This window comes from Rattus norvegicus, chromosome 4 (assembly GCF_036323735.1).
Source record: "Rattus norvegicus strain BN/NHsdMcwi chromosome 4, GRCr8, whole genome shotgun sequence".
Classification (NCBI taxonomy): domain Eukaryota; kingdom Metazoa; phylum Chordata; class Mammalia; order Rodentia; family Muridae; genus Rattus; species Rattus norvegicus.
This window is the reverse complement of record NC_086022.1, coordinates 15,404,137-15,427,819: the sequence shown is the minus strand read 5'-3', so window position 1 is coordinate 15,427,819 and position 23,683 is coordinate 15,404,137. Positions and strand designations below refer to the sequence as shown.

General features: G+C 44.2%; 1 protein-coding gene across 31 annotated transcripts in view; it reads left to right on the top strand.

The window, feature by feature from the left end:
* The window catches only part of Magi2 (membrane associated guanylate kinase, WW and PDZ domain containing 2), a 1,483,910-nt gene that overhangs the window by 1,334,608 nt on the left and 125,619 nt on the right, over positions 1 to 23,683 (top strand). For 16 of the 31 annotated variants that reach the window (XM_063285367.1, XM_063285355.1, XM_063285353.1 and 13 more), the window contains 4 exons: positions 3,971 to 4,062; positions 9,730 to 9,922; positions 16,603 to 16,737; positions 17,186 to 17,434. In XM_063285367.1, the coding sequence (XP_063141437.1) occupies positions 3,971 to 4,062; positions 9,730 to 9,922; positions 16,603 to 16,737; positions 17,186 to 17,434 (669 nt within the window). Of the gene's footprint in view, positions 1 to 3,970; positions 4,063 to 9,729; positions 9,923 to 16,602; positions 16,738 to 17,122; positions 17,435 to 23,683 lie in introns of all 31 variants that reach the window. The other 15 variants (NM_053621.2, XM_063285370.1, XM_063285358.1 and 12 more) reach the window with 3 other exon arrangements.

The window sequence follows — 23,683 nt, the reverse complement described above, 5'->3', positions numbered from 1 at the left end:
ATCAATGAGTATAGAGATCAATCAAATAAAAAAAAGAAGAAAAAGTCTGTTCAATTCGTTATTAAAATATGTAAGGACCTTAAAGAATGCGATAATCAAGCCAGGCAAGGTAACAGGGCTCCGATCTCAGCACTTGGGAGGCAGAAGCCGGTGGGGATCTCTGTGAGTTCCAGGCCAGCTTGGTTTACAGAGTGAGTTTTGGGTCAGCCAGGGATATACAGAGAAACCCTGAGAGAAAGAGAGGGGGAAGAGGGAGAGAAAGGGAGGGGAGGGGAAAGGGCTTCTATTATGCCCACAGCCTGTAGGGCAGCTATCTTATCAAAGAAATAAAGGGGGGAAGGTGAAGAGGAGAAATTCCTTTGAAACCAAATGTATCAGCTACTTATCTAGTAATGTTTGATTCCAGTGATCAAGTCAATTAATTCTTCTTTAACTGGGTCAGTATCTAGTGTGTCTGAGACTCCAAACCTGAGGATATATTTCACGATGCCCTTCAATCCCTCATTCCTTTCTCCGTCCTCCTAGATCTCTTTCAAAACAACAACAGTTTTCTCAATGGGGAAAAAAAAGAATAAATAACGGCTCTTGAACCAAACGTGTCAGCAAGGCACAGCTCTTTTGTTTTAACACATAAAAGGGATTCAACTACCAAAATACAACAGACATGTTTACAACAGCATCGAATGTGCCAAATTAATCCACTGAAAGTGCCCCTCTCAAAGACATGCTTTTCAAAGGCATGAGGTGTCCTGGAACCTTAACACAAACAGGAACCAGTTTTTAAAAAAATCTGCTGTCCTTTGTTATGAGAGAAACGGTCCTGATACCATTTAACGCTTCTTTGAGACACTTGTCAGTGTGTCACTGTGTCCCTGTCTTGTGACTTGACCTCACAGGGATGCACCTGTGTCTGTGGCCCAGGGGCTGGGATTTACACCAGCACACCTGGCTTTGTTCACTGTGGTCTGAATGGGAGCTTTTCTAAGACTGGTGTGAGCCCTGGGTAAACTAGAGCTCGTGCATTCCCTCTCGCTCGCTCGCTTGCCTCAAAGGTCATACAGAATCCCGTCAAGAGATGAATATCACAAAGCGCTTTGTTTCTTAATGCCTGTGTGAGCTGGGACCTCTCTTCTAAGAAAGATGGAGCGCCAGCCATGGCTGATCCATGGAACACCAATGTCCACAAACCTTCCATCTCCTTTCAGTCCATCCCTCTACCCCGGCTGTCTCCTCAGGCAACATTCAAAGAGCTGAGAGAAAAGAGGAAAATAAAAACCAGCACAAAACAAAAACAAGGAAGCAGAGGAGAGGAGGGGATGTGGGCATGGTTGAGGAGCACCCTAGGTGACTCGGGACTCGTTAGGTATCTGCTGAGCTCCCAAGGGCACAGTTTCCCTCCAGACAAGATGGGATGATGAACTGCGTGGTGAGGGGGAACTCTTTGCCCTGTGACCTCCTCACTTCCATTAATAAGGGGAAAGGTAAAACATGAAGACCAGCCACAGTGAGGTACGAAAACCATCAACCCTTCCCCAAAGCCAGCAAAGCAAGGAGGGAAGGGATAGAGCATCCAATCCTAAGATTCCTAAAGTCATAGTTTGTAAGGCGAACTCAAAAAGGAGGAAGAACAAAGCAGAAGAAACATTATCTCTCTAGAAGCTGTCATCCAAAACAAAACAAACAAGACGCTCAAGACACTCTATCCTTTAAACTGCTTTCCAGCTATTTGTGTCTCTGAAGTTTCTAGGCCCTGCAGCCTCTATGTTCAAAACTAACAAGGAAATTAATGAATCTCATCTGTTGGCCCACGGCTCTGACGACCCTCTCTGGTTCTCTCTTATTTGGGTGCCACCATGTTCTTCATGCCAGCCTAGAATGAGAGGTGAACGTGAAACAGTTGAAGACAGGGAAGATCGGAGCAATAATCTCTCTCTCTCTCTCTCTCTCTCTCTCTCTCTCTCTCTCTCTCTCTCACACACACACACACACACACACACACACACACACACACACACACACACACACACACACACCGGGACTGGAAGGATGGTTTAGATAAGAGCACTCCGCTGCCCCAGGGGACCTGAGCTTTACCTACCCTGGGTGGCTCACAATATAACTCGATCTCTGGGGGATGCAATGCCATGTTGGGTCCCCTACAGGCAACAGTGTGTTAATACATCTGTACATGCACAAATTAGCTTTCCGTAACTCCAAGTCATAGGTTTATAATTGTCAGGGAAAGGGTGATCAGAAAGTAAAAGGAAGCTGACTGTCTTGACTTTACATCTCTGGTTTTTTTTTTCAGAATTAAATAAACCAGAAAAATCTAGAATTATTTTTCCACTTAAAAAAATTAATCCATTCACTAAGAAAAGTTCTTATATCCTACAATAGTACTCTCCAACCCTTTTACCTCACACATCTCAAAATGCCATTGCTAGGATTGTCATAAGAAAATTGGCATTTTCTTATAGGGGAAATCGCTTAACAGATAAGCTAGAGCGTCCAGCAAAACCCTCTTGGTGTTCCTCAGGCAGTTTGCACAGGTACCAGTGTCACTGAAGGAACAATTTCCCACTGGTAGGTGAACCAGTCATGCTCAGAATTGGGGAAAGTTCTGTCTCTTCAAATACAGAAGCACCATTCCCTTATTTTTGCATTTCCTTTGTTTCTATGATTGAGAGCGTCCCAAGTTTAAAGTGACCTAGAGAGGGGATTAATGTGCATAGCTAATGGAGGTTGGACTGTGCTGAACTGTTATCTGTCCTCTTCCCCCCGTGTACTTCTCTGACCCTTGGGAAAGCTACTGCTACGGTTTTATAGGATTGTCCTACCTGCCTCCAGGTGCCCCAAGGCTTATTGAGTTTTAAAACCATCGTGTCTTATATTGAGCAAAGTTTTTGCCATTTCTTTACCACATAATTCTAACTAACAACTGAACCCTTCGAACTTTTCCCATCGTTAAATACGAATATCGCACAGTTTTTAAAGGACAACGAGTAGGTATGGAAGTCTGAGGTGGTTAGTCTTCTTTGATGGTGTTAGTGGAATGTGAAAGATCTTGGTTATATGTATGTTTGGGCATAAAAGACACAAATGCTTGTGAGTCTTGGATGGTCTCTTAAGACCAGTTCAGGTCTCTTAAGGGAGTACCGGACAATTACCATTTGTCACTGAAAATGACTCAGATGGTTGGGCACAAAGCCCAGCCTGGAATGAGTGTCCCTCATCTAAGTTATTTTCAAGATGTTAATGAAATCAATAGTCCACAATGGCTTCCATATTCTAAAATATCTGGGGAGGGGGGAGCAGGTGCTTCTTGGGCCTAGACAGATTTCTACCCGAATCTTATAAAAAGACTAAAGGAACCTACCAAAAATTTACTTAAACCCCAATGAAGTGAAGTTTAAAGTATATTTTCTAATTTTTGCAATTTTAAAAGATACAACTTCTATTAGACATTATGACCAACACACACACACGACAGAAGCCAACACTGGATGCATCAAATTGTAAACAGACGGTAGTAGCTTACTAGGCAGTACTTAAATAGACACTTGCAGGTTTTGCCATCTGCTCTCTCACTCATTTTCTGAGGTAATCAGAGCAAACATCCTCAAAGTCATAGGGAGGCGGGTGAACTTCTTAAAGGCAATCCAAAAGTTCTCTGAAAAAATTAAAATCTATCATCAACTTTTTTCTCTCTGAAATTCATGTGTTCTCTCTACCTGTGGAAGACGCCCTAGCAACAACGCTCACAGCTGCTCACTGCCATCCCAGGGACTGCGGATATCAAGAGTGCATACTTCTTTGCCACCATGTTTTTTCTCTCTTCTGTGCTTTTCATTGACTAACAACACTCTCATTAATCACATCCACAAAATTAATTTATCATCGATGTGTTCTGTTTCTCGGGAGGTGGGGAAGAAGCAGTATTCGTTACTCAATGACATTTCCTTTGTGCCAGGTCCAGATTATAAGGAATTGGATGTTCACCTTCGGAGGATGGAGTCTGGATTTGGCTTCAGAATCCTTGGGGGAGACGAGCCCGGACAGCCTGTAAGTTGAATCCAGTGTATTTCCACATGTGACTGTTTTATGCATAAATAACCAGGAAAGCATCATTCCGTGTGGTGCTGACGCAGAGATGTTTAGAAGACTGCAGTTTGTTTTCTCTTTTCTATTTCCCTTAACAACATCTCACAACACACAAGCATCTCTAAGGCTGTTATCTGACCATTACTTAAGGGGATGATGGTATCTCGGAGAATGGACCTATTCTTGTTGGGTAGCTCAATTATTTAATGGTTCTGGAACATGAGATTCTCTAAGAGGCAGTCATAAAATAAGACAGAAGATGTGGAGGTAGTAGGCGGAAACCACAGAATTATATATGTTTGTGACAAAAAACAATAAAGGCCAGAAAACAGAGGGGTGAACAGACATAAAATCAAGTTCTCTGCTACAAAAGCTAAATCAGACTGAATTAAGGCATTGTGAGAAGAATATGTCCATGAATCAGCAGCAGAAAGGCTACCGAGAATTTGAGAGTAGTTTTAGAATAATCTTAATATTAACATATCCATATAGCCATATGGATACAGATGTTCAGAATGAAAGCATAAAGTAGCAGTACTCATGGATACCCAAAAAACATTGCGAACCTTTGTGAGTGTACAATATCCTCCCCAAAACGCCCACTCTAGGGATGGATCTTAAATAATGCTCAAGGAAACAAGGACCCACTATGAGTGCATCACATCCTAGCTCATATAAGAGATGGTAAGCATCTGTTTGGTCATCTGCAAGGGTAGTCAGAGCCACCATCCCATAGAATGGCTTTAAGGACTAAAGGTGACATAAGGTAAAATTCTTGGTGCCTGGGTCATAACAACTTCAGAGTAAGTCTCCATGATCATCGGCCTGTCTGCCATCACATTAGTAGATTGCTTCCCAAAAGAAGTATAAAATTGACCAGCAGAAATTCCCAAAAGAAAAAAATCAGTCTAACAAAAGAAAGGGACCCATAATAGCTAAAACTGTCCCCTTGTAGATGGCCTTTGTATAGATAGAGTGAGCTCCTTCACTCTGGAGATATTCAAGCGGAGTCATAGAGAGACAATTCATAACAATAGAAAAGTACAGTTACGAAATAGCAACAAAGTACTTTTAGAGTTGGGGGTCACCATAACGTAAGGACATCCCTCTGCCCATTTTGTACACAGGTTCCCAGAGTCCAGCCCTTCTGAACTTGTTCTTGTATTCCTAAATCTTTCCTGTCCTTTAGCAGGTAGGCACCAAGTGTTTATGAGAAGCCTTAGATTACATGGATTTCTGGTTATCTTCATTGCCCTTGTTGAGATTTACTCTTCATTTCAATGACGTAAGGTCTACTCCCAGAGCTGGAGAGAAGGGTCAGTGGTTAAGAGCACTGGCCCAGGACCCACATAGTGGACCACAGCCATCTATAAAGTGGATCTAGGGCCTTCTTCTGTCGTGCAGGTGCACATGCAGCAGAGCACACACATGTTAAATAAAAAGTAAACTTAAGAAAGAATATCAGAGTATTCCTGCTGCAGTTTTCAATTCCGTCACTTCAGCCGGAAAATAGAAACCTAGTTCATGTAAATGCAAGAAAGGCCAAAAAGTGAGCCTCCCAAACCAGAAGACTGCACCTCAGAGAATGACTGTGTCAGTAACAGGGAGTCTACTCCAAGAGAAATCTCTCAGTCTGTCCTTCCTGCTTCTCCCCCTGCTCAGCTCGGCGCCAGCACACAAACCCACTCCCTCAGTTAATTGCTGGTGTGCCGCACAGGCTGAGTCAGGGGAGGTGACGTGTTCATCAACCACAGGTCTCCTGGGGCACATCCAACAGGTCGCTGCCTCCATATTTATGAAATGGTATTGACACCCCGGGGTTGACGCTGAACATGACAACTGGGCTTCCACAAACAATGAACAGCGGGACTCCTGTTCAAGCAAAATGTTCCGGGCATTTTTTTTTCTTTAAAAAGGAGATACTTTTCACAATTAAGTAACAATCGAAATAGAAAGAAATGAAAAATTGCCAGAGAGGAACAAAAATGAGATTCCCTGCTGTGAGTCGAAAAAGCAATAGAAAGGCATCAAAATGGAAAGATCTAGAAAACATCACAGTGCAGTGTGATGTACAGAGATAAGAAACTTCCAAATTTTATTAAAAAAAAAAAAAAAAAGACATATCCTTGGCCCTGGAGTCTGATGCACACTTCCAGGGCTGTTTTGAAAGGAAAGGACCTGAAGTGTTTTTGCAGGACTTTGATGCCAGAACAGATCTTCTGGGGTTGTGTTTACTTGTGGCAGGCAGTGCAGGAAGGATCAAAAGAGTTTAAAGGCCAGCAGAGGTGGTCTGTGGTTGGGTTTTTGTCTGGTCCTGCTTTCTTTTTCTCATGATCTTTTCCCCTGGCTTGCTGGTACCTCAGACACTTGAATCTAAATTATTATTTCACATCACACACTGTTTTGTTCTGTGCCCTCAGAGCTTGAGAGAAAGCAGAGTTGCAAAGGTGGTTATTTCTTTGTATCTCGCTTGTTTATTAATTAATTAATTTATTTATTTATTTAGAATTTACTATATGGGCACCGTATTTGCATCATCTCCTCCTCCCCCTTCCCCCTCCCCCTCCTTCCTCCAACCCTTCTCATGCCACGCAGAACTGAGTCCCTCTCTAGTTTATGGCCTCTTTTTCATTACGTATTGTTACATAAAGAGGCACATAAATCCAATCTGCTGAGTCCATTTAGCGTGACTCAAATGTGTATGATTTTAGGGCTGAGCATTTAGTATTAGACAGAGAACGCAACTGAAAAGACCCTGGCCATGGACCTTCATGGGGTCACTGTTTTCTAAGTTTTCCCAGTGAGTTTTTCCTCCCAGGCCAGAATCATAGAGATGAGACAGAATGTTGTTCTGAGAGTGTGGAGAAAAGAAATCTGAAGAGTCTGAGGCAGTGGCGTCTGTGGAAGCCAAAGGGATAGGAATGGCCACGGCTGCATTGGCCGGGCTGGATTTCTGGCCAGCATGGTCAGTGGTCAATAAGACCACTTGATTTCTGGCCAGCATGGTCAGTGGTCAATTAAGACCACAAGAAGATGTGACTTGATACATAGGGAACCTACACCAGCAACTGTCGATATACCCAGAAAGTGACCAGTGTGAGGGCCACTAAGGACCAACTTGGGATATGACCAGTAAAGCCGTAGGTCCTGCGGCCATTGAACCAAATGGAAATGCTCAGTGTGGCTCAGAAGAGCGTGCGTCTTCCATCAGCTCCCAGGAGCTTACTAAACACGCAAAATCTCATATTCAGGTGGGGTGTCGTGGCACATGCCTTCAGTCCCACCTCTCAGAGGACATGTTTCCATGAGTTCGGAGCCAGTTTGACCTACCCCTTTCCCCATTGCTGCCTTTCCCCATTGCACACGCCTTCCAACATTACCATCTCCGTTGCATTCTCTTGGCATCTTTTATGCGCCACGAGAATGGTGGTCCCATAAGGGGAGGATTATTAATATTTTTGCTGTGGATTCCTGGCCATTATATATAGTATCCCCATGCTCCTCCATGAATATCGATGTGAAATTAATAAATGAAGAGACGGCTTGTGAGCAGTGTGGCAGGAGAAAAGCACAGTTTTCCAGAGATCTTCCCTCCAATGGCTGACAAACTAACAACGTACCTTCAAGAGTACGTGGACATGCTCTCCTTTTCCCCACAGCAAGAGAGGAGCAGGTTCCCCGCGTGTAACCTATCTTTCCTGTGTTTGTATAAGGCTGAGGCGAAACTTTGAGCTCTCCCAGCTATAAACGTTCACCAGCCAGAAGCAGAATTTTGCCTTAAAGTTGGAGATTATCCAGCCAAAAGGTTCATAAACTGTTTCTTTTATAACTAATTATAAACTTCCTTATTTCCTGGGTACAGGAAATTTAAAGGTTGAAGCATTTTCTTTGGGCAGACCCTACCTAAATACAGCTTTTGTAGAGCCGTAGAGAAACAAACACTTATTTTAACTGGCTTTTGCACAAGACACTTAGAAAACCTTTGAAGTACTCCACAGTGGGCCAAGCTTCTTGAAGAATGACTGGGATATCTTTAGAAAGAAATTCAGAAATTCGGTTTGGCATGACAATATAGGAAATAGAGATTGTCAGAAGTGTACCCAACTTTCAGACTGCAGCAAGTAGGTACAGCAGGTCAAAGGGAAAGGCCTAGAACGTAGGTAATCTAAGGCAGGAGATACAATGCCACCCCCTCGATAGCAGCAGTGAATGGCTCGTCAGAACAGTGCTAGTGGTCACGGAAGCAATGCTATCTCTCACCCCGCCACCCACCGGGAATAGAAAACTACAGCAACGTTGTGGAAAGTGGCCGTTCCTCCGTGCAAGGTGTAAAGCCGTGACATCCTTCAGACTGAAATGCTGCCGCCTGTACTTAAGAGGTCCTGTGCATTCAGATCCAGTTGCCATGTTGACAGACATGAGAAATTAGGACTGAACTCAGGAGCATCCATTCTGTACTAAGCCTGAAGACATGCCTCTCGGGCTGGGGCTACACTACAAGCTGGCCGGAATCCACACATCTGAGGCCTGAAAGAAATTCTCATGCCTGAAAGAAATCAATTTTTTGAGCAACAAATCGCTTTATAAGGATTTAAAACCTGGAGTGAGGCTTCTGTAACATTGTCAGGCAAATGGAAACCGCTGCCTTCGGGAGCCATGTGGCTCAGCCACTGACAAAAGAAGAGAGACCCGTCGTGCATGGCTTGGAGAAACTGTTTTGTAGGTTAAACAGTAGAACTAAAATACTAAGTACCATTTACTTTCCTCTGAGATAGAAAAGAAGAAAGGCCTTGCTTCCAGATGCTAAACCACGTGATTCCTGTTGGGTTACAGGAAGCCATATGCACTGCTTTGCATCATGGTCCTATTTGGGGTCTTGTGAGAATACATGTGTTCCAGAATGCACACTGCCCCTCTTCCTGCCACAGTGATACTCTATCTAACATAGAAGTGTTTGAGGGGACGTGAAGCTGGGAACGTTCTTTGTGTAGAGGACGGTGTTCTAAGGGAATTCTCAATAGAGTCAGAATTTGGAGACAGTTCAGCTGAGAATACTTGAGTAAGTCAATAGGCCAGAAACAAAAATTGTTTTGTTCCTTTTGCTTTATTTACCCAACAAGCAAGCAAAAAAAAAAAAAAAAAGTGACCCTCTGTCCAAGTTTAATGGTGAGCAACAAGTGGTTTCCCCTGCCATTCGCAGGCGTAGAATATGAGTCACGCAAAAGTTAAATTCTTCCCTCACATTTTCTCGTTGGCTTCTCCCAGCAGCCCTCTGAACTGGGCGGGTCCTATTATCATCCCATTTTGTACGTGAAGGGAGCGAGGTTTGCAAAGCTTAAGAATCCTTATTCAAGTTAGGAGCTGGTGCCAGGACTCGGTCTCCACGATATTTCAGTGCCGATGCCATTTGTGGTAACTGACTACCATCAGCGCATTTCGAGTTATAATTTCCCTTAAGGCCGGCAGCACGTGGACCAGCAAGCAAGCATACCCTGTGGGGCGCCATGGAAAGCAGCAGTAAGTGGTAGACATGGGGAGCAGTCCCTATAAGGGCTTCCTTCCAGCCTCCCCTCACCCACTTGTGAAGAGCGAGCCCCTGTAATATATACCTATGGGTGTTCTCTCGAGATTTTGATCGGAGCTGTCATTGCGATGGGCTCAGCTGACAGAGACGGCCGTCTGCACCCAGGAGACGAGCTTGTCTACGTGGATGGGATCCCGGTGGCTGGCAAGACCCACCGCTACGTCATCGACCTCATGCACCATGCGGCCCGCAACGGGCAGGTTAACCTCACTGTGAGAAGAAAGGTGCTATGTGGAGGTATGCACTGAGGTGGGCAGCAAGAGCTGGGGGTGAGGCAGTGGGATGCTTTGGGGGACATAAGCGGGCAGCTAGAAACAAACTTCAAATTGGTTTCTGGGTTGTACTGGGGCAGAAACAAGCCGCGTGTTCTCTGGGTAACAATCTTCCAACATGCAGTTTGGCAACCCGGCTAATCCAGTCCCCGATTCCTACATTTTAAATGTAGTCATTAGAATTTTCTAGCGAAGCCTGGGGCTGATTCAAGATGTGTTTGCTCCGGGCTCTTTGATATATGCTTGCTGTGAGCAAAACATTATAATCGCAAAAAGGATGCCTTTTGAAAATGTTTCTCACTGTGTTTACAAACAAAGAACCCCAGCCTTCTTGTACGGTAATAAGGAAAACAGGGCGGGAAATTAGCTTCCATTGTTGAACCTGATATAGGTAACAGTACACCTCCCACCCTGAATGGGGATGTACAGCTCCCACCCTGAGAATACAATTCATATAGCGCCCGAGCTTATGAAACAGATAAATTACAATCAATTATTCCCTTTACAGCTTTTTCCCTGGCTTCAAAAAGAACTCACCAAAGACATATATTTAAAAGGCAGCCCATACAGTCATAATCTTATCTCATTTGCTTCTCTCCAGTATTAAGTCCCACTGGAGGGCTGTGTTCCAGAGGGTGCGACTGTTGCGATCACCATACTTGGGTTTATATCTGAACACTAGATAATGTTAGCATTATAGATGTTTATTTTCCCCCTAAGACTTAACTGTGCTTTGCCTTGCAAATCACAGAAGCGAAAACGCAGCCATGTTCCCCTTTTGCCCTCTGCCCCAGAAGTCCATTGACCTGTCTCCCCAGCCACTTGAACGCCCTCCTACAGACCCCACTCTAAATCAGGAGTGACCTTGGCCACCTGGGCTCTTTGCATTACAGATGAGGAGACTTAGGCCTAAGGAAAACTAGATTGCCTGATGGTCCACGGTGAGTTAGTGGTGGTGCCGACGACGGGGACTCACTCCGGTGTGAGTCTTCCTTCGGACGCTATCATCAACTCCAGATCCCGCGTTAAGACACTACCCTCACCCCCAGAGACCACAAAGACAGATTTATGTCACTCCCAAAATCTTCCGAATGTGTTCATATATAACATCGGAACTTGTTAAAAGGCCACCCGCTAATCACAGGCTGTGGGAGAATCAGCGGCGTAAGATTTACTGCTTGGACTAGACATCTTTTTCCTTCGAGTCTCCTAGAAACCAGACTTTGAGCAAGGGCAGTCATTTCAAAGGGCAAATCAGACGAATCATGAGCCTTCACCAGCAGAGACCACTGTATATCTCACACCCAATGGAGGTTTTGCTACTCAGTGCCATTTGTCTTCCGAAATCCACGGTGTACCACTTGACCCAAAGAAATAAAACACCTTGAATTACGCCTTCTCCTTGAGCAAGTAGTGAGGATGGAGACAGGGATCGCTTGGTTAGCATTTAACTGCCTCTCTCCCTGCAGAGTGATTCTTAACAAAACAAATAACAACAACAAAAAGGTTTGATGTACCTATGTACTGAAACCTGAAGATAAATTTAAAAGATAACTGATTTATGAGGAAATATACTACAAAGTGCGAATCCAGCACACTAATATAATTTCATGCTCTCCTTGCCACAAGCCGATGATGATTGCAAATTAAATTTTGTTCTAATCAATCCAAGCTGTTGGAGTATAGGCCAAATGCTGCACAAAGCTAACTCTTGCGATTTGCAGGTCATGTGACTCCTGTAAAGTGCTCTTTGCCTTGATTCTCACCAAGTTCACTCTGCCAGGCTTCAGACCGCCTTTGGGAGCATTTAATTTTTGATAACGTTCCTCTGCAGATTACTCATGCTAGGAGAGGCTCTGCGCTCACTCAGCCTCCTTGAAAGCTCCATCTGTACCAAGAATGATTAAATTCAAGACAGGATACTTTGAGAGTAAAATCAACGCCTAAAAAAACAGGGTAGAAGGAATCTACAAGGCGTAGAAAAAGCCAGCTTCTTCATAGCTGTCATTCCGTCAAAGCGATAAAGGCCAATTCCGGATGGATGGGATAGGGGAAACGTCCTTTGAAGTAGCGTTGCTGTTATTCTGCTCTGGTAAACAAGGCAGTGGGAGGGGCAAGTGTGGCTTAGGACGGCACAGTCCAGTGCTGACAAGAAGTGACCAATCAGCTTAGCAGAACCTCAGACCAAGAAGAGAAATTGTTGGTACGTTATCTCACCACAGTGCAGTTTGAAGCACAGAGAGCTGGGGGGATCTGTCCAGCCACACAGATTATACCCTTCCATCTTGTCCCAGCCTTGGCTCACGTAGACACAGTACTTTGCGTGGAAAGGAAGGTACTGGTTTCCAAACTGATGCATCAGAACAAGAACACAGCCACAATGGCGTGCAGACACGTTAATGACACTGGGCAAAGATTAAAATAACACAAAACCCTTCTCCAAATATTAAGTCCTAAGAAATGCATAAACACTAAAAGTAGAAAGGCAATTGTTTTTCAACTTTAAACTGGTCCTTCCAAAGTGAGAAACTGCTGAGTTAGAGAGCAGTAAACCTCTAGTGCCTCTTGCCCGGGAATCACTAGCACAAATCTTGTACCTTGAACTAGTTTTGAGAGCTGTCTTTTTCGTGCCACTAGCTCCAGCATTTGGTTGGTTTTTTTTTTTTCTCCCTGAGGATATTAGGAGAGTGGCTTTAATTACTCTGCTGAAAGTATAAATATTTAAGTGTTTGGTAGCTCAGCTTAGAGATGTTCAACCTAATGACACATTGTTTTAGATGCACAGTTTGTTTGAAAGTAAGATGTCCCTGAGGAACTCCCTAACTTGTGAATTGAGAATGGATATGCAAGAAAGTTTTATAGCTTAATCAAAACATCCAGTCTCTGTGCTATCAGCATCTTTCTCCAATACCCAAGGAGAATATAATTCTTGGCCCAATGTTTAGGAAGGGGAGCCTGTTGACAGTATAGTGAAACACAGTGGTAGGCACAGCTCTGATCTTGGTCTAGACTTTGTCCATGTAAGTGTATTCCCTTTCCCTTTGTGAACATGTCACCTATCCAGTAAGCTGTCTACCTTGACGAGTAAAAACCAGCTGTACCTACAAACAGGGGCAGAAACACACCCAGGTCTGTCCCCTTTCCCAAGAGGTACTGTGATGGTGCATATGGACACCACAGCATATGGACACCTGTGTGAGACTCTAGTCACATGCATGCCTTATGGCCCTAGCTATGCTTCAAGGCATGATACACCCATCTGGAAGCAGGCTCAGGCCATCTGGTCTACCGAATCCTCAAGTCCTACTACCGAGGCTGGGGATCTAGAAGGGAAATGGAGGCTCTGATTGAAAAACTCCTGTTGGGTATATGAATTCCTTACTTCATGAACGCATGAATAAATTTGGTATTGGTAAGAGGCATCAGGGAGTTGTCAGAGATGTGGTGGCCCAGGCAGCGGGCAGCCATGATCCAGCTCCGAAAATTCAAGAGAAATTACAAGTTCCTACCCCTATCAGATCTTCCTGTTTATAAACATCAGCAATTAATTAATCAATCATAACATTAGCATTAAAGGTTTAGATCAGCAATGTGCCAATGAGAACCAAGCCCTACCAGGAGTAAACATCTGAGTCCAAAACCCAGGTAAGAACCTGCAGGCATCATCAGCCATTCCTGCCCTCCAAAAGGAAGAGTCTCTTCCAGTAAGGTGGCATGCTGTTTTCTAGTATCACTGGTGGGGACAGAACAGAACCTAAAACCTAAGTACTTGACTTCAGGAAATGCTAAATGACTGACTCTTGAATGGCCACGCATGTGTGAGCCAAAAGGCATCAGGTATTCTTGGAAATTAGTATGGTGTGAATTCACCTTCTGGCCTTTTACTTTCTTGTTCAAAACCAACCCTGTTGATGTGCTACATCACGAAGAGGTTTTGGAAAGAAAGCAGTCCTGTCCAGCTGGAGAGCCAGTTAAATAGGAAGCACTTGACGTCAACCAACACCTCAAAGACAACAGTGCTACCAAATCCCAAGGGCCTGGGGCCAGAGCAACCCTGAGAAAGCTTGAACACCTTCCCAGTTAACCACCTGGCTTAAAAAATGCCCCTTTTGCTAAAGATGAAGGGATTTTCTCCAAAACTTGAAAAGGGGACCAAACACAATAGAAAGATGCCCCTCCATCACTTTGATCCTTTCTGTTGCCCAGGGACCACCACATTGGCTTAGTCATCTATTCCCTCACTCTCTAGAACCCACAGTCCAGCCACTCCCAGCCACTTACTGCAAAAGACGGATAGTTTTTCTTTGTTGCTGATTTACTGACAACCACGGCTCTCAACTCCCCTAAAATAACGACAGCCAGAAAATGAGATCTCTCTTGTCATTCTCTCTGACATTTAGTTACTGATTTGGTCCAATAACTCTGGAGATTTTCAATTTAATGTAGCAGCATAATAATTGTTTGTTTTTCTTCTCCAAGACTATCTCTAATCATTTTATTTCCAACTTGGACAAGGACTGAGAAAGGACACGTACTTCACCAAGACAATAACAGCCTGTCTTTGAAGGAGGGTACATTTTACAGGCAGAAGTATTCCATTCTAGTTCAAAGCAAGGACGTTGACATTTTGTTCTTTTATGACCTCAGTACATTTCTCACAAATGAAAAGTACCTTTTTATATTAAAAATTAATTAATTATATCTTAAAGAAAAAGTTCAAATGTATCAAATCATAATAGCCCTCGCCTAGGTCTCAGTTCTTCTATAATTAAAAGAAGTGAAGAGGCAGGAATGTAGCTCTTCCCCAGCCCTCTTCTCCCTTTAGTGCACTTAATAAGCTACCTCCAAAAGCTCGTCTTATTTTGTAAGACCTTTTTATGACTAAGTGACTTAATTTGCACTTATTTTCTTCAAAGTTTTGGTTGACTTACTGCTACTTCTCATGTCTCTGTATATGAATAAATGTAATATATGAATGAACACAGTTCTTTCTCTAGATATCAGTATAACAAAACATCTCCTGTAGTCTCCACTCCCCCCCAACTTCCTTATTTCCTATTACTACAACAAACACCTGAGGCGAATCAGCTTATAAAGAAGAAAGGTTTATTCAGGTTCATAGTTTCGGAGCATGACCCATTTGCCTTGGGCCTGTGGCAACACACAGTGATGGCAGCACCTGAAATAATTGCATGTATACCACAGCTAGAGAATGAAGACTACGGAGAGAGGTGTGCCCAGCTGTCCCATACTCCTCTTCCAGGGTACAGCTCCGGTGACCAAAAGGATCCCATGAGTCACACCTCTGGAAGCTTCACTACCCTCCAATCAAGACACACTCTAGCAGTATGGCAACTGTAGCTTGTGCCTCTAACAGGCTTCATAGGAACTTCTGCTAACTGTTCGTGACTTAACACAAGATGCGTCCCAGTATTTTTAAGTAAGAGTCAGAACCTACAGGCCCACACGAAATGGGGAACTGTCAGTTTTCTCTTACTCTATTATACAGACATCTTTTGACACCCTGGTGAATGTTAGGAAGGGAAAGAAACAGCCCTGTAGGGATTGAATCTGCTGCCCTTACTCCACTCCCTGCTGGCACCTTGCTGTTAAGTTAAAAAAGCAAATCCTTCTTAGATGGCAGACCAATTGTCATTACACACACACACACACACACACACACACACACACACACTTCTTGGGACTCAAGAGAGATGGCTTAGCAGTTAAGAGCATTACTGGCTGCTCTCCCAGAAGACATGGGTTCAATTCCCAGCATCCACATGGCAGCTCACAACCAAATGTGACTCCAGTTCCAGGGGTTCAGTGCCCTTCTCTGACCTCCATGGACACGGAACATGCATGTAGTGCACATACATACATGCAGGTAAAACGGTAAACTAGTCCTCTTAGCTCCACCTCCCTCTGATATTGGCACATAATTATGCTCACTTCATTTTGGGAGTATTGGTTAGATTTATCCAATAATATCCAATTAATAAAGCGTATTTTGTAATATAGGATGCAAATGAGCAAAACTTCAAACACCTCTACTGGGACTCAACGTTCAGTTTGTCAGTCTGATGTTACCGGATCTGATTCAGACCCTGCAAGCTAATTCTCAGTGAAAATCTCAATTGATTTCTTTATTCTTTCAAACTACCTTATCGATTAAGATGTGACTGTCACCTAAAACCATGAGCAGGCCACTTTTTTAAAAAGTCTACTTCCCACACTTCTAGGCTAGCAAATACCATAAGACAAAACTGTGGCTCTTAAAGATAAATGCAGTCAGCCCCCATGGTGGTTGTCCCCATTGACAGTACAGTTAAGTTTCCCAGAGATCTTGAAATGTTATCTAGATCCCTATGCTAATCTTCCCCAGACCAACTGTGGGGGAAATAAACGAAAACTTCTATTGGTGGGCACTGAAGATGGGCACTCTTTATGTTTGTTCTTTTTAACGTGTGTATGTGTGCGTGTGTATGTGTGTGCATGCGTGTGCGTGTGGGGGTGGGGTGCAGAAGCATGTGTGCTTTGGCACACACTTGTAAAGATAGGAGGACAGCCTCAGGTTTGTCCTCCCTTCCACACTGTTTGAGGCAGGGCCTATCTCTCTTTGTTGTTTGCTGTTGTGCACTCCAGCTGACCAGAGAGCCTCTGGGGGACTCTCCTTCTGTCTCCCACTGACTCAGAGGAGCACAGATCCTAGAAAGGATTGTCTAGTGTCCACCTTTATATCGGTTCTGGGGATTCAACTTAGATCCTCATGGTTACACAGTAAGTGCCTCACACACTGAATGCTCTCCCCTAACCCCTTTATAAATTCTTTCAGTGAGTCATTTGCCTGGGATGATTTAAAATTCTGTCCACTTGGGTTTCCTATCATCTTCAGTTGGTTACTATGCAACCAAGAAGCTAATATATAAAAGTTGTCGTTGTCTCTGGGACTTAAAGACATAGCAAGAGAAAAACAAAACTCAGAGGAGACTAATTCAGGGGGTCAGGGTGGTAGGGGAGTGGGGGCCATTCCCTGTGCTTTGGGAAAGGCTCACAATGGATAAAGACCATTCCATAGTGGATTCCATGGGAGATCTGTAACCCTACAAATGTGCTTTGTATCTAGAGGGAGGATTAGCTAGTCACTCTTATGCCTGCTCCTTAGGAAGAATTCCCTGTGGCCTTTCCGACATCACTGAGTTCCTGTGGACTATGATATTCATTTCAGGGGAGCCCTGCCCAGAGAATGGGAGGAGTCCAGGCTCTGTATCAACACACCACAGCTCTCCCCGCAGTGACTATGCCACCTACGCCAACAGCAACCACGCGGCCCCCAGTAGCAATGCCTCACCCCCTGAAGGCTTTGCCTCGCACAGCCTGCAGACCAGTGACGTCATCATTCACCGAAAGGAAAACGAAGGCTTCGGCTTCGTCATCATCAGCTCCCTGAACAGGCCTGAGTCTGGAGCCACCATAAGTAAGTGACTGGCTTGTCTGTGTGCACATTAAGGGGATGATATATGTATTTGTTCTAACCATAGAGATACCAGAAGAGTAGAAATCCCAGGCTATGAGCAAAAGAAACATAAACCACCTTAACACTGACTGGGCAAATGTCACTTGTTAGGTTCAAGAATAAAGTAAGAGCATGCGTTCCAAATGCTCAGCGTTATTAGAGCTATTACTTCGTTCGTAAGTAGAGTAAAATAAGAGAGCAGTGTGTGGTCATACAGCTGTGAGAGGAGGTATGTACCTTCTTCATGGGCTGGCGAGGGAATGTCCCTATAAGAGCTGTTCCAAAAGACAAGCGAGAGGTAGAAAGGAGATCTACCTAGTGGGAGATTGTCCGTACAGAAGCCCTCAGATGAGAAGGAACTCAGGATCAAGAAGGGTGCAGAAGACCAGGGTAGCTGTGCTGAAGTCAGCCAGAGAGAGTGGCACCCATTGCCACTTGGGGTACACAAAAGCCAGGAGGTGCACTGGTAGCAAATCCATATTGCATTCTCGGTTTGTGGAAATTTAAGGAAGGTTTTGAGCAACGAGATGCCTTTTTTTTTCCCTTAAGGATGCTTGTATAAAATGGAGTGGAGGTTGAGAAAGAGCAAAACTGGAAACACAGGACATGGTCGGGAGGCCTTTTCAAAGCAGCCCCTTAGACAGACTCTAGGGTTCATCTCTGGGCTAGCAGGCGTAGATAGGAAAGCAGTGGATGGGTTTCAGGTCTGTGGATTCTTCAGTATTAATGTTCCATGAGTCTACACAACACAGTGACAGAGGTCACATTCCTCTTCAGCCAGCCACCATTGTCGATGGCCTCCTTGGTGCACAGCCATCAAGCAGAGGACAGAAATGGGGATAAGAAAATGTGTCATTCTTTTTTCATGGTCAAGTGCTTTGACGCAAAATGCCATGGATATATTTGGTCTGAATGTAGAAGTCTTCAAATAATTACTGTTATTATTTGAATGTTCCTAAAATTCTTATAAATTGTGGTTTCCACATTAGGTCAGATAGGATGCATGTCAAACAATGTTCAAAAAAAATCATATTATCAGAAATTAGTAAGAGCTTCTGTGGTCAGGTTAACATTATCAAACGCCTACCAGGAGCACATGGGTAGGATTGTCCTCTTGACACGAGCCTTCACAAGTTCATGAGAGGAAACTACCAAAGTTTCAAACCTCAGCCAGTATATGCCGAGGCCAAATTACATATGTCTGAAGGAAAGCTTCCATTTTTCTTTTTCTGATAAGCTGAAGAAATAAATCTGATCTTTAAGCATAAACTCAGAGCAGGATTCTGCCAGTAGGATGGATTCACCAAGATTAAAAGGACACAAGACTAAAGATTTTCATGAATGATATAAACAGCCTCCCAATAACTTTGAGAAATGTTCACAGGGAGCTTTTGCGGCTGCCTCAAGTCAATTCAGGTTGTTTACTGTGGCAGGACACCCAGAGAACTAGAGGAGAAATAAAAAGTATACTGCCACCATGAAAATGCTAAGCATGTGTTTCAGGTCTCAACTATTTAAAGCACATGGGTAGGATTATCAGCTTCCTTTCCAGATGTGGAAGGAAATGTATGCATGCGCTTTCCCTATTGCAAATCAAATCCATGCAGAAGTAGGTCTGAGAATGGTCACAATTGGTGCTAACACTTAACAATTAGTGAGTTTCTCTGCCTAGTGAGTGACCTCAAAAAAATAACTCTTAACTCTCAAAATGGCTTGACTTTTGTATCACCCCCGAGCATAGATGTATCGTAGTCTATTGGTCCAGGATGCCTCCTGGTTCTTCCTTTCATATGGCTATTTCTTCTCAATTGAAGGATTTTTGAAACACAGACTGTCCCACGCTCTGTGGCAAAAGCAGCTATTACCCTGATGGCAGGTTGCCATTACAGTGCGTAATTTGCAGTTTGCGCCTACAAGGCTCCTGGAGCCAATGTTCTTCCCTACTTAACTTCTATAATATTTTTGATCTCTATTTTCAGTGGGGAAAAAAAATGCTCAGCGCCTTGTAAATGGTATAGAGCCGTCCTTGGGCCTCATAGTCATTGTTAGTATATCAAAGGTTGTTGGACTCTGGGCATCTGAGATAGGATGATGCTATCAGATAATTTGGGCTGACAGCCGTTCGGCCATTTGCTGGGCTTGTGGCAGTTTCCTTCTCCTGTCTTATCACAGCACCAAATGCATTAACGATTCATTGTGTAGCTCGTTTCCCATGGCTACGGGAGCTGTTTAATTGGTAGACAGGGGTCACTGTGCATTTGATTGGCAGATCACTACACTTGGGCAAGCAAGTGGTGAGAGGTTGGTAGCTCCGGTGCTGCTATCCTGCTACTTGGATTGGAAACCTGACTCTCGTTAACTCGCCTTGTGACCTTAAAGAAATCATATGGCTTCGTTCTCCTTAATTGTATGAAAACAGTTGTTACCTTTGCCATAGGTTACACGGAACATTAAAGATATCTGTATATTTACAAACGTACGAGCGTCCCACTGTTATAACACAGAATCACTAGAAAGTCACCGCAAGAGGAAAGATTTGTTCTGCTCAGCCCAGAGTGGTTGGTTCCATTGCTTTGGGGGCCTGGGGTGAGGCAGAACATTTTGGCAGAAGTGGGTGATGAAAGAATCTGTTCTCTTGGTAGCTGGGAAGTTGAAAGGGGAAGGGCACCCCAATAGCCCTTCAAGGGCATACCCCCAAAAGCCCCAACTCTTTTTCTAAAGATTTATGTATTTTATGCATATGGATACTTTGCGTGCATTGTAGACATAAAATTTTTTGCAACCTACTTTCAATAAGGGTTCAACCCGTCCTCTAGTCCACGACCCAGCAGCGGTAGTGGAAGAGGAAAGTTATGAGGATGTGGGGGATGTTCAGCAAGCGTTCTTTGAAGGTGAGCTCAATCTTCTTCGGCAGCAGTTCAGTCCCGTAGCAAACACCAAATACGGCTCAGCAGCTGCACAGCAGTCCTCTCGGCAGGCAGACACCAGGCACGAACCAGCAGCTGTAGTTCAATACTGGAGAAACCAAAAGGCTCACCCACAAACCAGCCTGAAGCGAGGCTGCAGAAGTGGCAAGCTTCTCCCTGGCATCACCACTAGTGGAGATCAGCAATGCTGTGTAAGAGGAACCAATACCTGTGTGTCCTTAGCAAAACTAGCGGGGCGGAGCCAACCAAACCAATTCTCAGTGCTCATCTCCCACCATCTGTGGGCTCATATTTACACTCCTTCATCAAGTGTCCTTTCAACCTGTCTGCTGTATCAAAACATCCTTTCTCCTGTGTCTGCTTCACGAAAACATTCTTTCACGTGTCTGCTTTAGCAAAGCATCCTTTCACCGGTGTGCCCCAGCAAAACTTCATTGGACACAACTAACTTGCCAAAGAAACTAGAACTTTCCACTTCAGTGCATGTCTGAACACCAGAAGAGGACATCAGACCCCATGGGACTGCAGTTATAGATGGATGTGAGCCACTGTGTGGGTGCGGGAATTGAACTCAGGACCTTTAGAAGAAAAGGCAGTGATGTTAACCACTGAGCCCTCTCTCTAGCCCCTAGGTTCCAACTCTTAAAGCACCACCCAACGACACTGCAGGCTGATGTGCAAGCCTTTAGCATGTAGATCTTGTGTGAACATTTGAAACAAGACTGAACAGCCAAGGTCTTCATGTCATATTATTAATGAACATGGAAAATTAAAAATAAACCATTTATGGGTTGGGGATTTAGCTCAGTGGCAGAGCGCTTGCCTAGGAAGCGCAAGGCCCTGGGTTCGGTCCCCAGCTCCGAAAAAAAAAAAGAACTAAAAATAAACCATTTTTATCCTCTCAACTTTTTAATTCTATGCACACAGGTGTTTTTCTTGTACACATGTCTATGCACTGTGCACATGCAGTGGCCACAGAGGCCAGAAGAGGATGTCCAATCTCTGGAGTTATAGGCAGTTGTGAAATGCCACGTGACTGTCAGAATCAAACCCACCGTCTTCTAGAAGAGAAACCAGTGCTCTGTTAAAAGCTCTTTGATGTTGATAATTTCGATACATTTGTAAAGTCTGAACCATTTATCTCCACTGACTAACATGTCATCCTTATCATTGATGAGGTCTGTGTATCTAGTCCAGATGTGACTCAAGCAGCCTTCTGTCTCTGGACCAGCTGCTCCTTCTATGAAAATGTCCCCAGTGGCTGTATACAGTGGGCTGGAGGGTGGGACCTCGACTATCCCTAGTTCAAGGCTTGAGTCTTGCTCTCCAGGTGTGATTGCACAACTGTACCTGTCTGTGCTTGTGAGGTAGGTACTTCTTACCTCCTCACCAAACCTGCTGTCTTACCAGCCGTTTCCAAGGGTTTTAGTATAAGTGATTAAAAAGTAACCTTTAGTCTCGAACATTTCTACAAGAAAGGTATATCGGAATTCACTTGCATTATATAAGAAGCAAGCTAGAACAGTTTGGCATCAATAGTAAAGACTGTTGAATTAACTTAAATCTTAGATATAAACCCATAACAAGGGAAGTCAACTGATTCAGAATGGCAGCCAGGGAACTAATCTAAGTACTCAAAGGCAGGGAGCAATGGCGTAGATCTCTTTGTTAGTAATTTCCTACTGTGCTCACTTGATCTGTCTTTATCCACAAGCTCCTCGGTGGCCAGCAAGCTGATGACTACACAGGAGTATCTCAGCTGTCCACTGATGCTTCACTCTCATAATTTTACTGTCTCAGGCCAGAGTTTAGACTCACTCATTGCTGACTTTTTCCCCAAGACCCACTGCAATCTGAGGAAGAGCCCCGATACCCTCCCTGCTCCAAGCATTTTTAATCATGTCCACATGTATGCAATATTAAAAAGTGATCCTAGAGATTCAAAAACTCAACTACAGATCTTCCCTTACATTTAAAGCAATGGTTCTCAGCCTTCCTAATGCTGCGACCTTTCAATAGAGTTCCTCATGATGTAGTGACCCACCCAACCTTAAAATTACTGTTGTCGTGACTCCATAACTGTGATTTTGCTACTGCTATGAATTATAACGTAAGCACCTGATATGCAGGATGGCCTTGGGCAAACCCTCCAAAGGGTTCATGACACACAAGCTGAGAACTGCTGGTGGTCCTTTGAAAGGGTAAGATTGAGGTGAAATCTTGAGGGCAGGGCTACTCTTCTCCCCACAGACCACGTAGCCACTTAAGTAATCGCTTAAACTCAGGAGAGACGTAAAGTAAAACAAAGACTGCTTGTCCCTGTGGTCCCACCGTAAAACCAAGACATTTAACTAAACGACGAGAGCAACACACAAGCCCGCCTGCGCCTCCAGTGCTTCTGCGTCCTGGGGTGTGCTGTGCCCAAGCCTCTTCTAGCTGCCATGATGCCATCCATCATGATAGAACGTAAGACCCATTGTTAATTTTGTCCCTGTGTTTGTGTCTTGGCAAACTGAGTCCCAGAACACAATTCTCATTGGCATAACTTCTCACCTTAAACTCTTCTAACTTTCTGTCATTGCTTGTGTGTTGAAAGTGGCTCTTAAGACTTTGAATTCTTTGCCCTTCGCAGTCTCTTTCAAGAAGTGATCTGACACAGGTTCTAAATACTCCAAAACAGCTCCCCTTTGACAACAGTTTATGGCCACACGTCCCTCCCTTTTTCACATTTGATAAGCAACACCACATCTATCATGCACTCAGACGAAGACTTTTTGGGGCGGAAGGCCACACGATGCCGGGACCCTCTGCCTGTCCTCTACCCAGCTTCAGTTATCACAATACACCTGTGACTTTCGGTGTCACACTCCTTCCAGTGACACCATGGCCAAAACTCCACTCTAAAGCAAATCTTCTAAAGAGCAACCAGAGAGCAGCCGATCTGATGCATCGCGGGATTGGTTGGTAGCAATAGATTTTTTTTTAACCTCCATATTGAGTCTATTCACTTACTACTAATAATAAAATACAGGTACAGCCTAGCGAGGATGGTTCATAGCAGCACTAGGGAGGTCAAGTCAGGGGGGTTACCGTGAGTTTAAGGTTAGCTTAGTGTAGGCTCCATAATGAATTCCAGGTAAGTCCAGACTCTGTCATGAGACCCTGAATCAAGAAAAAGCAAAGAGCAAGCCCCAAGTAGAAGGCCCAACAGGTACTGGTCCTGGCAACTTTACCTCTGTAAGTCACTAACCCTTGACCTCCCAGTGTTTCTTCCCCAGGAGTC